The sequence below is a fragment of the Rhinolophus ferrumequinum genome, chromosome 5 (assembly GCF_004115265.2).
Source record: "Rhinolophus ferrumequinum isolate MPI-CBG mRhiFer1 chromosome 5, mRhiFer1_v1.p, whole genome shotgun sequence".
Classification (NCBI taxonomy): domain Eukaryota; kingdom Metazoa; phylum Chordata; class Mammalia; order Chiroptera; family Rhinolophidae; genus Rhinolophus; species Rhinolophus ferrumequinum.
In genome coordinates, this window is record NC_046288.1 from 17,558,091 (window position 1) to 17,573,975 (window position 15,885).

Here is a 15,885-nt window from a genome sequence, read left to right on the forward strand (position 1 = left end):
CTATGTTACTGCAAGGCCTGAGATTTGCTTCCTGCTTGACACAATGACTAAACAAGATTCAGAACAATCAGATTAGATTAAGCATTAGAAGATACTCCTTTTCTTCTCCCTTTCCTTGCCATTCAAGAGGTAGAATCTAGAGCAGACATAAGGACATAAGCCTGGAGGAAAGGAGCCACAGAGGTCATGAAGTCTGCTTTTAACAAAGAGGACTTGAGACCTGCCTACTGGCAGGCAGAAAGGTTCCTCCCAGGCTAAGGTGCTCTAGTCTTACTTCATTCAAGAGATTAAATTAAGATTTGGGGCAAAAACTTTATAGTAATAATCCCAGAGTGATTTTGCTTAGTGTCCTCTTGCATGTTGTCTTAGTGGTAGTGGCCTGGTCAAAAATTTGGGGATTGGGACACACATTTTAACAAAATTATTAAGTTTATTTTGCAATGTACTACTTACTAACAGATTTAGTTATGAAAAAGCTATTCATAAATGATGAAACATGAACCATTTAGGTAACAAATGTTTTTTTCCATTTTTAACTGTAGGCAAAATAAAAATCTATGTCATAGATTTTACCCTACAAAATATACGCTACTTTGCAGTGAAAAATACAGACGAAGTTGTTTTGATTTTTCTATTACCAGATATATAAATATATTAAATTGTTACCCAAAATTTGCAATATTAAAAATGCCTAGGGTGGCCGGATGGCTCAGTTGGTTGGAGTGCAAGCTCTGAGCAACGGGGTTGCCAGTTCAATTCTCACATGGGCCAGTGAGCTGCGCCCTCCACAACTAGACTGAAGTACAACTATTTGGAGCTGATGGCCCTAGAGAAACACATTGTCCCCCAATATTCCCCAATAAAATTTATATTAAAAAAATGCCTATACAGTGGTACCTCGGTTTTTGAACGTCTCCGTTGACAAACATTTTGGTTTATGAACACCGTAAACCTGGAAGTAAACACTTCAGTTCTTGAACACGACTCAGAGGTCAAACATGTCACATGGCTTCCGCTGAGTGCAAAATCCTGAGGCCTAGCTGTCGGCTGTTTTCGAGCATTTCAGAACTCATGGATTACGTTCAAAAACCGAGGCACCACTGTACTAGAATATGAAGAGTAACTAAAAAGTTTAGCTATTAAATCTGTGGAATATAGTGATACTTTTCAAATTCACCTCAATGATATATATTCCGAAAGAAAATTTAAATCCACAAGAAAATCCCATCAAGTTTAGTTAAGCACAGGCTTATTTTAGAGTAATCATTACATAAGAATTTCCTTTCAATTTCAGGTAAATTTTATTTTTGTGAGAATTATATACCCAATTTAAAAAACAAAAAAACAAAAAACCTGATCTACTTAATGCCAAAATGAATCCTCTTTTGTCAGGGAGAAATGCATGTATACTATTTCATTTCATTCAACAATCATTTATTGAACTCCTATGTCTGAGGGTCTGACTATGCTAACTACTAAGGGATACCGAGATACTAAGAATATTATTTGTACAAGTAAAATATAATGACAATGGTGGCAATAAAAATTATGACACTTAATTTTGACATATATACAAAATGTGTCAAGAGAGTTTGGCAACTGTAATATACTACTAGGAAGACGAAAAAAATCCAAGTCTTTTCAGGTTTGAGCTCTAAGGTGGTGTAAAAATTAAAAAGGAAAGATGACAGAAAGTGGTGACTGGACAAAAGGAAAATGAATTCAGTTTTAGATGAGCTGACTTTGAGGATATGAAAAAGATCCAGAAGTTATCTGGAAATAAAAGATGAAGAGTTTGCATCTAAAAATAAAGATTTAGTAGTTTAATAGAGACAACAGTTGAAGCTATGGAGTGAGATAACCAAGGGAAAGTGTGTAGAAAAAGCAAAAACACACAAGGTAAGACCTTGAGAGATGTCACATTTAGAGGGCAGAAAAAGAAGTCAGTCTCAATTAAGAAGGGAGATGAATGACAAAGGGCAGTATAACATAGGCCAAGGGAACAGCAAGCCAGTGGAGGATGGATTAAAGTTTCCAGTGCTTTAGACATGCAGAAGAGGATGAGGTATATAAGAAAAAGCTATTGCTTTGTTGTCAGTAGAGGAGATGGGAGGTAATGGCAGTGAAATGGACAAAAATAATTTCAAAGATGGTGGAGCATAAATCAGGCTAGTAAAGGCATTAGTGCTTAGTTTTGCAGTTTCACTTGCATCTGAAATAGGAAATGTCCTTTTACAAGTTTTTCATCTATTATCTGCTACCAAAATACTTAATATTCTTTGGATTTTCTTTTCATGCTTATTTAGTCAAAGTGATTTTCTTCCATAAAGAAATAATCACTTTATTTTAAACATAGTGTTTATTTCCTAAGTATACACTGAAACAATCTTTTAAAATGACATACAAGGCCCTCATAATCGGTCTCTTGCCTTTCTTTCAAATATTCCCATAATTTCCCAACTCAAACGATGCTCCAGTTACCCTGAATTCTCCCCGTTTCTCTGCTTCTGTACATGCTATTTCCTCCGTGTGAAATGCTGTTTTCCTTACTTAATCTAAAAAGACTCAGGTGAAAAATCCACTATTTTTAAGCCTTCCTATTATCCCATTCTTTCCTGTTTTCATAGCAAATGTCAGGGTTACAAGCACTCTTCCTCTTATTATTTGCACTGTAATTAGCCACTTACACGTCTAGCTCCCTTGGCTGGACTTACTCGAGGACCAGTACTGTTACTCTGTACTAGGATACAGAGTACTAGAATTCCTGTACTAGAATCTAGGATATAGTAGGCACTAAATAAATGTTTGTTGAATGAAAGAACACACCAGGAAGTCTTTTAAAAAGCAATTCATTTCTTTCTCTAAAAAAATGACTAGGAAGCATCCAATCTTAACCATCACTACCAAGATTCTATCACATTATGCTTTGAGGGAGAGCTGTCATAAAATATGTATGTATATCAATTTTACAAAGTTAAAAACTTACCTTTATGTTTTCGTAAAAAATCAATGCTCTTCTGTAGAACGGTAGATTTGTCCATCTTTCTAGCATTACCAGGAAGCATGGATCCCAGCTCCTTAATGAGAACATTAAATTGATCTCTACGTTTCTTTTCAGATTTGTTTCTAGATACTCTAAAGAAATAAAAAATTAAATAAGTAGTTTTCAAATAATCCATTTGATTATACAAACAGTTTCATATAATGCTCAGTTTGGACACAACACATAGCATGTACTTCTGTCAATGTAGGTGGTAATAAATATTTATCTCCTAGCTTACCAACAATATGAGGTCTGACAATTAAGTTTGCGAACTTGTTGGCAACGATGTTGCTAACCTTTTTTGATATCAGAGGGATTATTCACTATGAATTTGTACCAACTAGACAAACTGTTAATTAAGTTTACTAATTGGAAGTACTGAAAAGGCTGCGTGAAAAAGTTACACGACCTGACTTTTCACCAACAATTCATGGCTCCTGCATCACAACAATGCACCAGCACACACAGCACTGTCTGTGAGGGAGTTTTTATCCAGTAAAAAAATAACTGTATTGGAACACTCTCCCTACTCACCTAATCTGGCCCCCACTGACTTGTTTCTTTACCCAGAGATAAAGGAAATATTGAAAGGAAGACATTTTCATGACATTCAGGACATCAAGGGTAATACAATGACAGCTCTGATGGCCATTCTAGAAAAATGGTTTGAATGGTGGACTAGGCGCTGGCGGTGGTGCCAAGCTTCCCAAGGGGAATACTTCAAAGGTGACCACAGTGATATTCAGCAATGAGTTATGTAGCACTTTTTCTAGGATGAGTTCATGAACTTAACTGTCCGACCTCACATTTACAGTTCATTTGGGCAATAATTTTTCTTCTCAGTTTGTCACTATAGAAACTTTTATGTATAAGGCATATGGCATACATGTTTTTATGAAAATGCCAAAACGACAAACTGCATTCAAATCTCAGGTTTTATTTAATCTAATATTTACCAAGAATTTCTGTTTTCCTAAGGTTATTATGTAACTGAAATACATTTTGTGAAAGTACATATAATGTGCAAATACAAATTATAAAAATTATTGAATAGGAGAAAGTTATCCATCTTCTGTAAGTTTTAAATTATACACAGAAATCTAGAAATGATAACCTCCCTATCCTCAGGCTTACCCACACATTCTTCCTCTTTATTCCTATATTCCAGCCTCCAACACAGAGCTGTAATCATTTGTTTGCATATCTGTCCCTCCATCAGGCAGTGGGCTCCTCGATAATAGAGCCCAAATTTTTTCATCTAAGCACGTAAGCAGAACACCTAACATACAGTAAGCATTCAAAAACATGTGCTAAATTAATAATTACTACTAGTCTATGTGAAGCAATAACCAGTAAATATTTAGTTGCACTGAGACCCCTTGAGACAATTAATTACAGTACAATTATTTATAGAGCAATTAACCATTCTATAATACCTCTAATTATCTGCTTTGTGAAGTCGAATTTTAGAATGCAGTTGCTCTATATAATTGCTCTATAAATAATTTTAGAATTTGTTTAAGCAAACTATACTACTTTCCCAAAAGGTCAAAGGATAATTTTATTTATTTATTTGTTTTTCCCTAACGAACAAGCATCTATTCGATAATAGTACTGGGAAAAAATACAATTGTACAAATCTTTTAAGAAAATAGGTAATAACTGATTGCCTCATCAAACAATGAGTGCCTGCTCCGACGACAAAGACTGTGCTAATAATGGCTAGGAATCCTGGGGAAGACAAGCCCCCAAACTATTTACTGTTCACTGATTTGACTACAAACGTGGCTATAGTGTTACCTCAACCCTCCTTCTTGATACTATAATTAACTGTCAAGGCCCCTATTTAAGGTCAAAGCCCCCACCCTCACCACCATGGTTCTAGATACCATTCCCTCACCTACTTGATAATACCTCTCAACAAGTCTCCCCTCCCTCACTCTATTATCTACTTTCCTTTCTATTGGTGAACGGAGGCATGTGAAAGGACACAGGAGACAACTCTGAAAGACCTCCCAGTGGCTAAAGCTGGAACAATTTGAGTCACAAATAACACTGAAGCATAACATGAAGCATAAAATAAATATATATGAGTCCATACAGGCATAAATAAATGGGAAAGAGACTATTTTTTAACAGAAGAATTCCAAATATATGTAGAGGTGGAGCTTAATTCCCTGGGTCCCTAATTTGAAGGTGGGCTACACTTAGTAACTCGCTTCCAAAAAAATAGGGTAGGTTAAGGGAAAAACAGTGACTACAATGGTGAATCCAGGCAAACCCTACCTTAGCCAAACGATGAAGGTTAACACCCCCAGGGAAGCCATATAGATACTACACTCCCATAATATGATTTGATGAGATGGGCATATTTAAAGAATAATTTTACTTAATTTATTACCTGTATACTGATATTCTAAGCTCTTGCACCTAGTTAACACATCTAAGTTCTTAAGGCAGACAGCATTTGGAAATCACTCATTTACTATTTATTTACTATTGCAGTTACTTATGATTCCTCCATTTGCTATTTTACGTCCTGAGTTGAACTACCTTTTTGCTTTGTCCTTGTCATCTTCTTCCACCAACCCATCAAAAATGCTGCCATCATCTCTAAAAGAAAAAAGTGGACAGAGAAAATAAGAGCCAACTTAACAAGCAACAGCAATACTAAAATGACATGTGAATCAGTTATATACTAGGGTTTCTGTGGTTAATGGACTGTATAAATTCAAACTCAATAACACTAACCTGTTTTCTAATAAATATTAGAAAATTAAAGTTTAGTCATTTTTGTTCCACTTAAGTTTATTACAAATGTGAATTTTAAAACTGCTTACTTAAATTTAAAACTGCTTAATTTTAAAACTACATACACAACACACTAAACCAGAATTTAAATTAATCAGAAGTTAGATACCTTGTTTTAAACTTTTAGATACCAGTGAAAACCTACAGGAGGTCAGTCCATTTGCCATTATATAAAATGATTCACTTAAACTATTTTTAATTATAATAGCATAGCTTAAAAATGTATTTTCTGAGACATTCACTTCATAAAACCATAAACCACTCATAAACATCACAATATCTAGCACATTAACTTATATTAATACATTTTCATTCATTACTAATTCATTTCATAAATATTTATTAGCACACATATGCCAGGCTTTGTTCTGGACATGGTTATAGAGCAGTTAACCAGACATATAGGCCGCAGCTCTCCCACAGGTTATCTTCTAGCAGAAAGAAACAAATCAACATAAAAATATATGACAATATTTTTTATTTTTTAAAAAAAATGGGGCGTGGGAATGATGGAGAAGGGATTAGACAGCATAAATTGGTAACTACAATATGGCCACGGGGACATGAAAGACAGCTAGGGAAATATAATCAATAATGTTGCAAAGATTTTGTAGGGTGTCAGATGGACACTTGTCTTATTAGGGAGACCACTTCATGGATGGTGTAGATGTTTGACCACTGTACTGTACACCTGAAGCTGAAGCTGAATAATATTATATGTCAACTATAATTTAATATATATATAGTCACAGGATATGGAGTATAACATAGGAAATAGTCAATGGAATTATAATAGATATATACGACGTCAAAGGGGCAATAGATTGTGGAAGAGGGTTATCACTTTGTGAGGGATGAAATGTTTAACTATTACATTGTTTTGTACACCTGAAACTAATAAAAACAATAAATAAATAAAATAAAATAAAAATTGGGGGGTGATGTTTTGATTACGGGGTGTTACTTTATGCTGAGTGGTTACAGAAAGACTTGTTGAGGTGGGGACATTTGAGCTGAGATCTAAGTGACAAGAAAAGGTTGGTTACGGGAAGACGTAGGGAAAGAGCAGTGTAACAAATGAAATCAAGAGCACTGGTGCCTACCCCCCTAACCTAGGAAACTATATTTAATAGTTTCAGATGATTTACAAGCTTTTACGTGAATTCACTATACAGTCCTATTCACACCTTTCTGTGGCCTATAAAGTGCATGCTGGACCCACTACTAACATCAACTACAAATTTTGCATCATAGAGGTCCATGTATGGACTTTTGGGGTTCCATGTATGCACTGAAATTTATGAAAAATTTGGTATGTACACGCATTTTATTAAGGAGAAAGTCCATACTTTTCATCATACTCAGAAAAATAATGAACTCATTCTGGGTGGTGAACACACAATGCAATAAGTAGATTTATGTATTATAGAATTGTACACTTGAAACCTATATAATTTTACTAACCAATGTCACTCCAATAGATTTAATAAAGACTAAAAAAAAAAAGAACCACTGCTTTAAGTCTAGATACAAAGATTTCATCCTTAGGTGCCATATTGTTTAGAATGGGAATTGGCAATCATTCAGAAGTATAATGCCCAAATTATATTTAATCTCACAGGAGCAGTGAAGAAACATCCTTTCTGAGAAGAAGACTACACATAGATTCCACTTGAAACTATGGCATAGCCCAAAGCTATGGCACTGGTGCAAGTAGGCCTAAGGAAACTTCTTGCCCCTTAGGTCTTAAGTGCTGGTCGAGTATATACTTTCACTGTATATCTCATAGGAAAGGGAGATGGGCTGCCTGCCCCCAGATGTCAAAAGTCATTTCTGTGTCAAACTCTAGCTACAAAATTCTTAAAGAATCATCTATGAACGAATCACACAGTACACTATAATAAAAGCACATGAACTTTAGTGTCAGGCAGACCAACACAGGTCATAATTCCAGCTTATCACTTACTATGTGACCTTAAACACATTTTTTAACCTCTCTGACCTATAGTTCCCATACCCGTAAAATCTCATAGAATAACTGTGAAGTTAAATAAAATAACACACAAAAAGTATTCTGCACATTAGCTAGTTGTCAAAGAGTAGGTGCATAAAAAAAGTTACTATATTTCATCAAATTTCAGATACTACTGACTATAACACTTATCAGTATTTTATGTACCACTCTGAAAGAAAAAAAAAATGCTACCAATTAAACTATGATAAACCAACTGTATGATGAATCCCAATGTCAGAGATGTTAAAATGCAAAAAAATAAAAAGTCTTAAAATCAAGTAACAAGGAGAATTATCCTTTTTCCAAGAGTAAGATTTAAAGATTATAATTTCAACTAATGAAATCCTAATTATAGTTACCTCTTAACAGTCACAAATACTAAAATGCTTAATGGGATGGGGTTAGCATCAGTAAATAAGGGGGGGGGGGATTACAAGAGATAAGGAGATAAAATATTCCAGAAGGTACCAAGGAAACATTTACAATTGTCACAATTTCTTTCAGAGCAGCTTTTACCAAATCACTCAAAATTACAGTTCAAAGAGGCCCACTTAGAACACAATCCATAGGCTTTAACTTTGGCTCTAGACAATATTAACATACTTTACTTACACTATGCTTGCTCAATAAGGAAATTACATGTAACAGTAATTTTATGTTTAAACATAAAACTTCTTTTATCAATTTGATACAGACCATTAATAGTGAATTTTAAAAGAGCTTTATGTATTTCAAAATAGGAGTCTCTAAAAACATACCTGTCAACAATCGAGCTCATTTTACTACAGCTTACGGTAAACAACATAACATATTACGTTTTCGTCTTGTGGTAGACATTTGTACTTCTCCTTGGGTGGAAAGAAAAATAAATGGGCATTAGTTTTCTAAAAAACTTATTCTACAAACATAGTAATCTTGAGAAACACTATATGTTGTTATAGAGACTTCAAAATATTTTTGTTTGTACTAAAGGCCAAGACATTATTTTCAAGCAAATATTTTTGGCTTGGGGCACATTTGAGGTTTTTCTTCTTTCTAAAAAAGGACTACAGGGGAAAAAAACTGAGGTTCACAGTTCATTTTCTTTCTACTATAATAATTTAGAACTTATGCTTAATATTCAGTATATTAGACAATGTAACTATAAATAGGTTGTAATAATACCATCTAATCAGCAATGAACATTTGTTGCAAGCCTATTTTCTGTTAATATAAGCTTGGGAATACAAAGATAAAAGACAGTCCCTACAGGCAATAATCTGGAATTGAACAGGGAGATACATACCTAAATAATTATAATAAAAGGGATAACGATGGTATATTAGAGGGTGTCAGAAGAAATACTTTAGTAACAATGTGTTTGCCAGGTGGTCTAGATTCTTGTTACCGAAAATACAGTCCAGAGACTACCAGCACTGACACCATCTGTGAGCTTGTTATAAGACAGAATCTTGGGCCCCAACCCAGTTCTTCTTAATCAGAATATACATCACAACAAGGTCTCCCACCCCATCTGCTTTCTTCTATGGCCATTTAAGTTTGAGAAGTAACAGACTAGAGGACAGAAGAGGTAATAGTTGAAATGATTATAAGCCATGGGAATAGCAATTTGCAAAGGCACAGGCCTTTGTGAGATGAGGGAGCACTATATTTGAGAAACATTAAGAGGTTTAGTATTTTTTCTTTTTTTGAGAACAAACTAGGTATGTTACAATTTAAACTTTTAATCACTAGAGCATAAAATGAGAATAGGATTGGTAGAGGGGTGAAGGCAAATCAAGTAGAGAAAAGCCTTATTATAAAAAGTTGTATGCCCAAATTAAAAGAATTAAAATTTACTGCTTTAAAACTGAATCATAAGCCTAAAATTTGTCTCTCTACATACTATAGTTTTTTCCTAAAGTGTAAGTAAAGTTTCATCTATACAAGATACTTTGGCCTATAGTCATGAGTTGAATATTGAAGAACCACCTGAATTCTAATAAATATCCTAACAGTTTGGAGGCACTAAAAATTCTACTTTAACTACATTTTTATTTAAAATTTAGAAAATAGTCTCAATTAATGTGTAACTTTAATTAAACCAGAGAAGATTAAAGGTGTTCCATGAACATGAGATTCTAAAATATTCTATCGTTTTCAAATGTACATGCATGAGAGGAAGGGGGGTAACTCTAGATAAATGACGATCTACTGCTTATGTGGTTTTATGGCTGTAGAAGGAAAACGTGAAAGGCTAAGAGTTCTTAAAAGAAAATGAGTGGGGAGTCAGAGGTATAACTAAAAAGAATAGCATCAGGATAAAATACTGATTTTAAGTGTCTCAGTCAACATCAGCAGGTGGAACTCAGAATTACAGGATTTTAGAGTTAGAAACGACTTGAAAGATCATCTAAGTACAGCACTCTGGTCCAAAAGACATAGTTATCATCAGGGTAATAATAGAGATCGGTTCTGTCACTAGAACAGAGCAAAGGTTAACAGAGCCAATATGGGTGAATTAAAAAAAAGAACAGTTTTAGTTTCAAGGGCCAGATATGAGCCTTAAATGGCACTGAATATGTGCTTTTTAATTATCGAAAGGAAAAATAGGGCAAACCAGAAAATAGAAAAAGGACCCCAAGAATTAGGTCTTAGACTATTGGAAGGGCCACACTGACTGTAAGAGTGAATATGAAATGGTTTAGAAGATACAGACTGATACTTTATTAGGCTATTTTACTATTGTTAACAATATTCTTCCAAACATTATTTGTTGTCCGGCTAACTGAACATAAGACTATATCTTTAACAGCCTAGTCCAAGATCTTTACAATTCCAGCCAACTGATAGACATGTTATATTTAAGGGAAAGGTAAGGTAAAAAGTGAAATAGGCCTAAGTACTCTAGACCAGGGGTGTCCAAACTGCGGCCCACGGGCCAACTGCGGCCCGCAATCCATTTTTAATTGGCCCGCAGCAAATTCCAAAAATATATTTAGTTTACTTAAATAAACCAGGTAAGGCAATACATACCTCAAGTGAGTGGCCCGGCTGTTTGTGTATTTTTCCACATATGGCCCTTGGTAAAAAAACCGTTGAAAAAAGTTTGGACACCCCTGCTCTAGAGCAATTGTTGGAAGATTCCTCTTGACTTTTTTAAATGGCGTCAAATTAATTTTAACAAAGCAAAGTGGTAATGAGGAAACAACCAAAGGTTTTGTGTGGGGACTACCCTAGGACTCACATTTTCAGTACAAAAAGACTAACCTGTCACACTAGCACATGCTATAGATTCTAATTCAGTTTTGGAAGACATGTGATGTCCCTAAACACCTCAAGAAGTTCAAGTGTATACTCTAATATAGATTAAATTTTATTAAATCTGTTTCTTAAATATTGACATTAATAGGCCAATATGGTATGCAATACTATGTCTTGAAAGGATCAGCTGCAGCCATTAGAATCCAAAGTTCACCAATTAAATTATAAAAGACCAAGTTACAGCTAGGAATCAAATGCTCCTTTGCATAAGCAATTTGAGCTCAAAGTCATTCAGTGATATGATTTCCCAGCTGAGTAAGCACCACATTATTATTTTATAACAATGGAGGGCAAGGGCAGCATAAGTTTTTTATAAAGTTTAAAAACAAGCTTTAAAAATATAACAAATGGGGACATATCAGTAACTAAGAAACTTCATAAATAATTCAAACTTGACCAAATACAGAAGCAGATATGTTTTTAATTCAGCATGCAATATTACACATATGTAACAAAATTTCAGGGCTTGGCAGTCCATCTTTGGAAAATAACCCTAATGTACAAAATAAATTATTCTGTATTAAATATAAACTGCAGTATCTAATGACATACTACTTCTCCTATGAAACTCATCTGCTGTCACCTCTCAAGGCTTTCCATTCCTACATCACTATTTTCTCTCCTATGATTGGATTATTCTGATCAACATCTTAGTATTTTATCTTAAAAAACAAACAAAATAAAAACAAAAACTCCCTTGACCCACCAACCCCCTTCAGGTGCTGCCTTCCTTTTCACAAGAAAACTGGTTGTCAGAGTTGTGTATTGTTGCCATTTCAACATCTTTAATTCCATTCTCTTATTTTAAAATTTGGTGTTTATTTTCACCAATGTACATACACATGTTCACAGTTTAAAGCATTTGAGCAGTTTTATAAGACATATTTAAAAACCAGCAATCCTCTGATCTCTATTTCCCACTTTCATCTCTTTGTTTCTTTTGGTAGTTAATCCCCTATGCTTAAAAGCTTTATTTTGTTACTTCTTGCTTCTTTCTGTTTTAGGTAGGGTGTCTACACAGTCCCAATTTATCTCTGTTGTCCAACGTAACTATGAAAAGTGTTTGCTTTTGCTCTCAATAGCATACTATTTTTTTAGGCAGCTTCTACTGAATTCCACAAGAAAGGAAGAATTTAGCTCTCTCTAACTCCCCCATCCTTACCTCATACACATGCACACTTGTCCAAATTCCCAATATCATAATTTTAGCTAGGTGGTTAGATTCAGAGTTAACATGATTATGACTCTGTAAATGCAAATCACAGCTGAGCTACATAATTTACTACAATTACTTTCTCTTTCTGAGTAGTTTTCCCTAGAGTTAAAAATTGTCTTGTTTTATTATTTACCTCATTTTCTATATACTTATCACCATTTCAGCCCCAAACTCTTCCCTAAATCTATTCTTAGTATTTTCCAAACATTACACATTCTACCAATTTAATCTTCTAGCAGCCATTTCTCTTGGCACCTTCTAACCTATTCCTAGTATTGGAAATGGATGCTCTCTAGTAACTAGTCACCAGCCGTAATCTGGGGATCACTATTCACTATCATCCTGGTGATTTCCTTGGTCTCTACTTAAGTTGCATTCCCTACTTCTGGTATAGCTTCATCTTTTTTAGTTTCCTTTATCACTTTTGTTGAGTACCTTCTACAATGACTGCCTAAGAAAGGAGACATGGCAGATAAATTTTTTTGAGGCATCACAAGTCCTGAATTGTCATTACTCTATCCTTAAACAACTGTAGTAGCTGGATACTGAATACTGAGTTTGAAATAATTTTTCCCTCAGAATTATGAAGGTTCATTATCTTCTGGTTTCCAATGTATTATTAAGAAGTCCAAAACCATTCTGATAACTGATCCTTTATATGTGACCTACTATTTCTCTTATTTCGGGAGTTCCCGTGTTCTAACACTTAATAGTGACATGCCCGACAATATATACAGTTACGACTAATTTTCCTATCTGTACTGGTCATTCTAATGGCCTCTTTGTACCTGGAAACTTGTGTCCTTTAGTTCTAGAGAGTTTTGTAGTATCAGTCTCTGTTCTCTATGTCTCCCTTTTATTTCCTCTATTCTCTTTCTGAAACTCCTATTCTTTGAACTCTGGCGATCCTGGACAGTAGCTCCATTTTACCCCCCTCCCATTTTCTCTTTGCTTTACTTATATATTGACATTATTTTTCAGCCTTCCACTTGAATTCAGTTTTCACTTCTAATTCAATTTATTTTTTCTCTTTCATGTTTCATGGATTTATAATCTCCTATTACCTCTCTGAAACTATTAAATGATAGTTTAGTGTTTGTTTCAATTTTTCACCTCCCAAACTGGTCTCTATTTACTCTAACTTGGTATTTTTCTCATTTGGTATTGTCTTGAACTCTCACACAAGAGGGTTTCCTAAGCTGTCTAGTGATCTCTGGCCACAAGATCACAAAGATCACTAAAGATCTATGTGATAGGACTTGCTGACTGTGAACTTAACTGCAGGAATATCACATTAAAATATTTCTTTGGGGGAATTCTTAACATCAGTATCTTCAGATCTTTTCTTAGGCTGTTTATAATTCCCAGAGAAGAATCTTCTAAACTATTGACTGAAAATTATAAAAATCTGGTAGCTTCGGTTCTTAATCCCCCTATTTTTAATATGGTACCCCCATTCCCAACTATGTTTTATACCCTTCTATTTTATTCTTGCTAGAGAATAAATCTCGTCTTCTGCTGTGACAGAGAATGGGTAGTTGCCTAGGTTTCCAAAGTCAGGAGAAGGATATATGGAGTAGAAACATCTCTTCAACTGTTTTGCAACAAATTATCCTGCTTTTAGTCCCATCCTCATTCCTATATGCAAAAGAGTGCTTTCAATTCCTGAACATTTTGCAAGTTCTAAAGTGCCACTAACATTCTCAGCATTCCCACAGCTGGCTTGGGAATCTAGGATCTACTACAAGACAGTTACCACACTTCCTTTTGCTTTTCAGGTTCTAAAACTGTGTTGTAATTGTTTCCTCTCCCATTCTCTTTGTTCTTGTGAAGTCCTGTCTTCTGTAAAAACCCTTTTACTTCAGCTTTAATAAAGTTTTAAGAGGAAATGGAATTTAATTGTATTGTCTGCCATCTTTAACTGGGAGTTTCTCATTCTCTCTTTACCAATTTTAATCAGGCTTTCAATCCTCACACACATTCACTGAGACTGTTCACTCGTATTAGTTATCAGTGACATTTATGTTGCCCAGTCTAATGGCTGCTTTACTCTCTAGTTGACATCTTAGTAGCATGTGATCTAACTAACCATTTCTGCATCTATTAAATACTTCTTCATGGCTTCTGTGGCAGAACACTTTCCTGCTTTTCCATCCATCTCACTGGCTGCTCCTTCTGCTCTGATTAATACTGGCATGTCCAGGGCTAAATCCTTCTCAATTTATGTGCACTCCCTAGATAATTTCCTCCAGATTTGACTCTAAGTATCTCTCTATGGCAATAACTCCCAATTCCATACCCCTAGACCAGATTCTCTTTAGAGTCATGTATCCAACTACTTTTTTGGTATTTCAACAGATTTTACAGGCGTCTAAAATATCATATAACAAAATACTTGACTTTCTTCAGTAAATCTGTTCCTCTCCATTTTTCTTCTCCAACCTGAACTCCATATAGTCTTTCCCCACTTACACTCCAGTCACATTTGCTCTTTCTATTCCTTAAGCATTCCACGGTGGTTTTTGTTTCACTACCTCCTATCATAACTGCCCAAGAAAGGCAACATCTCTCGGATCTTCACACGGTTGGCACATTCTTGCCATTCAGATCTCAACTGAAATATTATTCTTTAATGAGGGCTTCTCTACCTACCTAATGAAAGCAGTCACCAGTCTCTACCACATTATCTAATTCTCTGCATAGAACCACAAAACATTTTTATTATTTGCCCTCCCTCTCTTTAGAATGCAATCCTCATGAGAGCAGGGACAGTATCTGTCTTGTTCATCACCATATTCCCAGTAGCCAAAATAGTATCTGAAGATAGCTGGCACAACAAATGTTTTTGGGATAAATTAATACAACACAAAAAAAATCTAAATACAACTTTCCTCAAATTAGTGTATCAGAATAATTTGTGGATTTTTAAAAATATATTTTTCTGGAAAAATGTCATTTCAAAAGTACATTCCAATACACAACCCCATCATTACCTTTTGTATTTTTTGGATCTTTTGAACTGATTCTTCAGAAAACTATAGGCTCAATGTATTCTTCTATATGGCTGACCATCACTCTCAAATACTGTTTAAACAAGAAAAACATTTATTTGTTAGGTTTATTTAATTAGTATAGTTGATAAACTTATATGTTTATCATGAAAAAAGTTTTAAGATAATTTTGAAACATAACAAAATTTGAACTTTATCATAAAAATGTGTAACATACTAAACTCTACAAATTATTTATAAAAGGAAATAACTTAAAACTAAACTAAAACAATCACTTTTAATTCTAGTACAGAAGTCAAGACAAAAGTATAAAAATAACTACACATTTTAAGAAAGGAAAAAAATTATTAAAATTGTAATACTCAATATATACCAATAACAAAAGATGAATACAAGTCACATTTGACAAGAGGTGTTCAAAGTGGTTACCATCAGCGTCCAGACACTTCTAATTACGGCAAACTACTGCTTGAGCAACATTGACCAA

At 34.5% G+C, this 15,885-nt stretch overlaps 1 protein-coding gene across 14 annotated transcripts in view; it reads right to left on the reverse strand.

Moving 5' to 3' along the window:
• Positions 1 to 15,885, reverse strand: part of CLOCK (clock circadian regulator) — a 124,307-nt gene that overhangs the window by 54,861 nt on the left and 53,561 nt on the right. For 12 of the 14 annotated variants that reach the window (XM_033106142.1, XM_033106137.1, XM_033106136.1 and 9 more), the window contains 4 exons: positions 15,381 to 15,471; positions 8,627 to 8,716; positions 5,597 to 5,656; positions 2,987 to 3,135 (listed from right to left, as the gene is read on the reverse strand). In XM_033106142.1, the coding sequence (XP_032962033.1) occupies positions 2,987 to 3,135; positions 5,597 to 5,656; positions 8,627 to 8,673 (256 nt within the window). In that variant the 5' untranslated portion in view covers positions 8,674 to 8,716; positions 15,381 to 15,471. The remainder of the gene's footprint in view (positions 1 to 2,986; positions 3,136 to 5,596; positions 5,657 to 8,626; positions 8,717 to 15,380; positions 15,472 to 15,885) is intronic. The other 2 variants (XM_033106145.1, XM_033106146.1) reach the window with 1 other exon arrangement.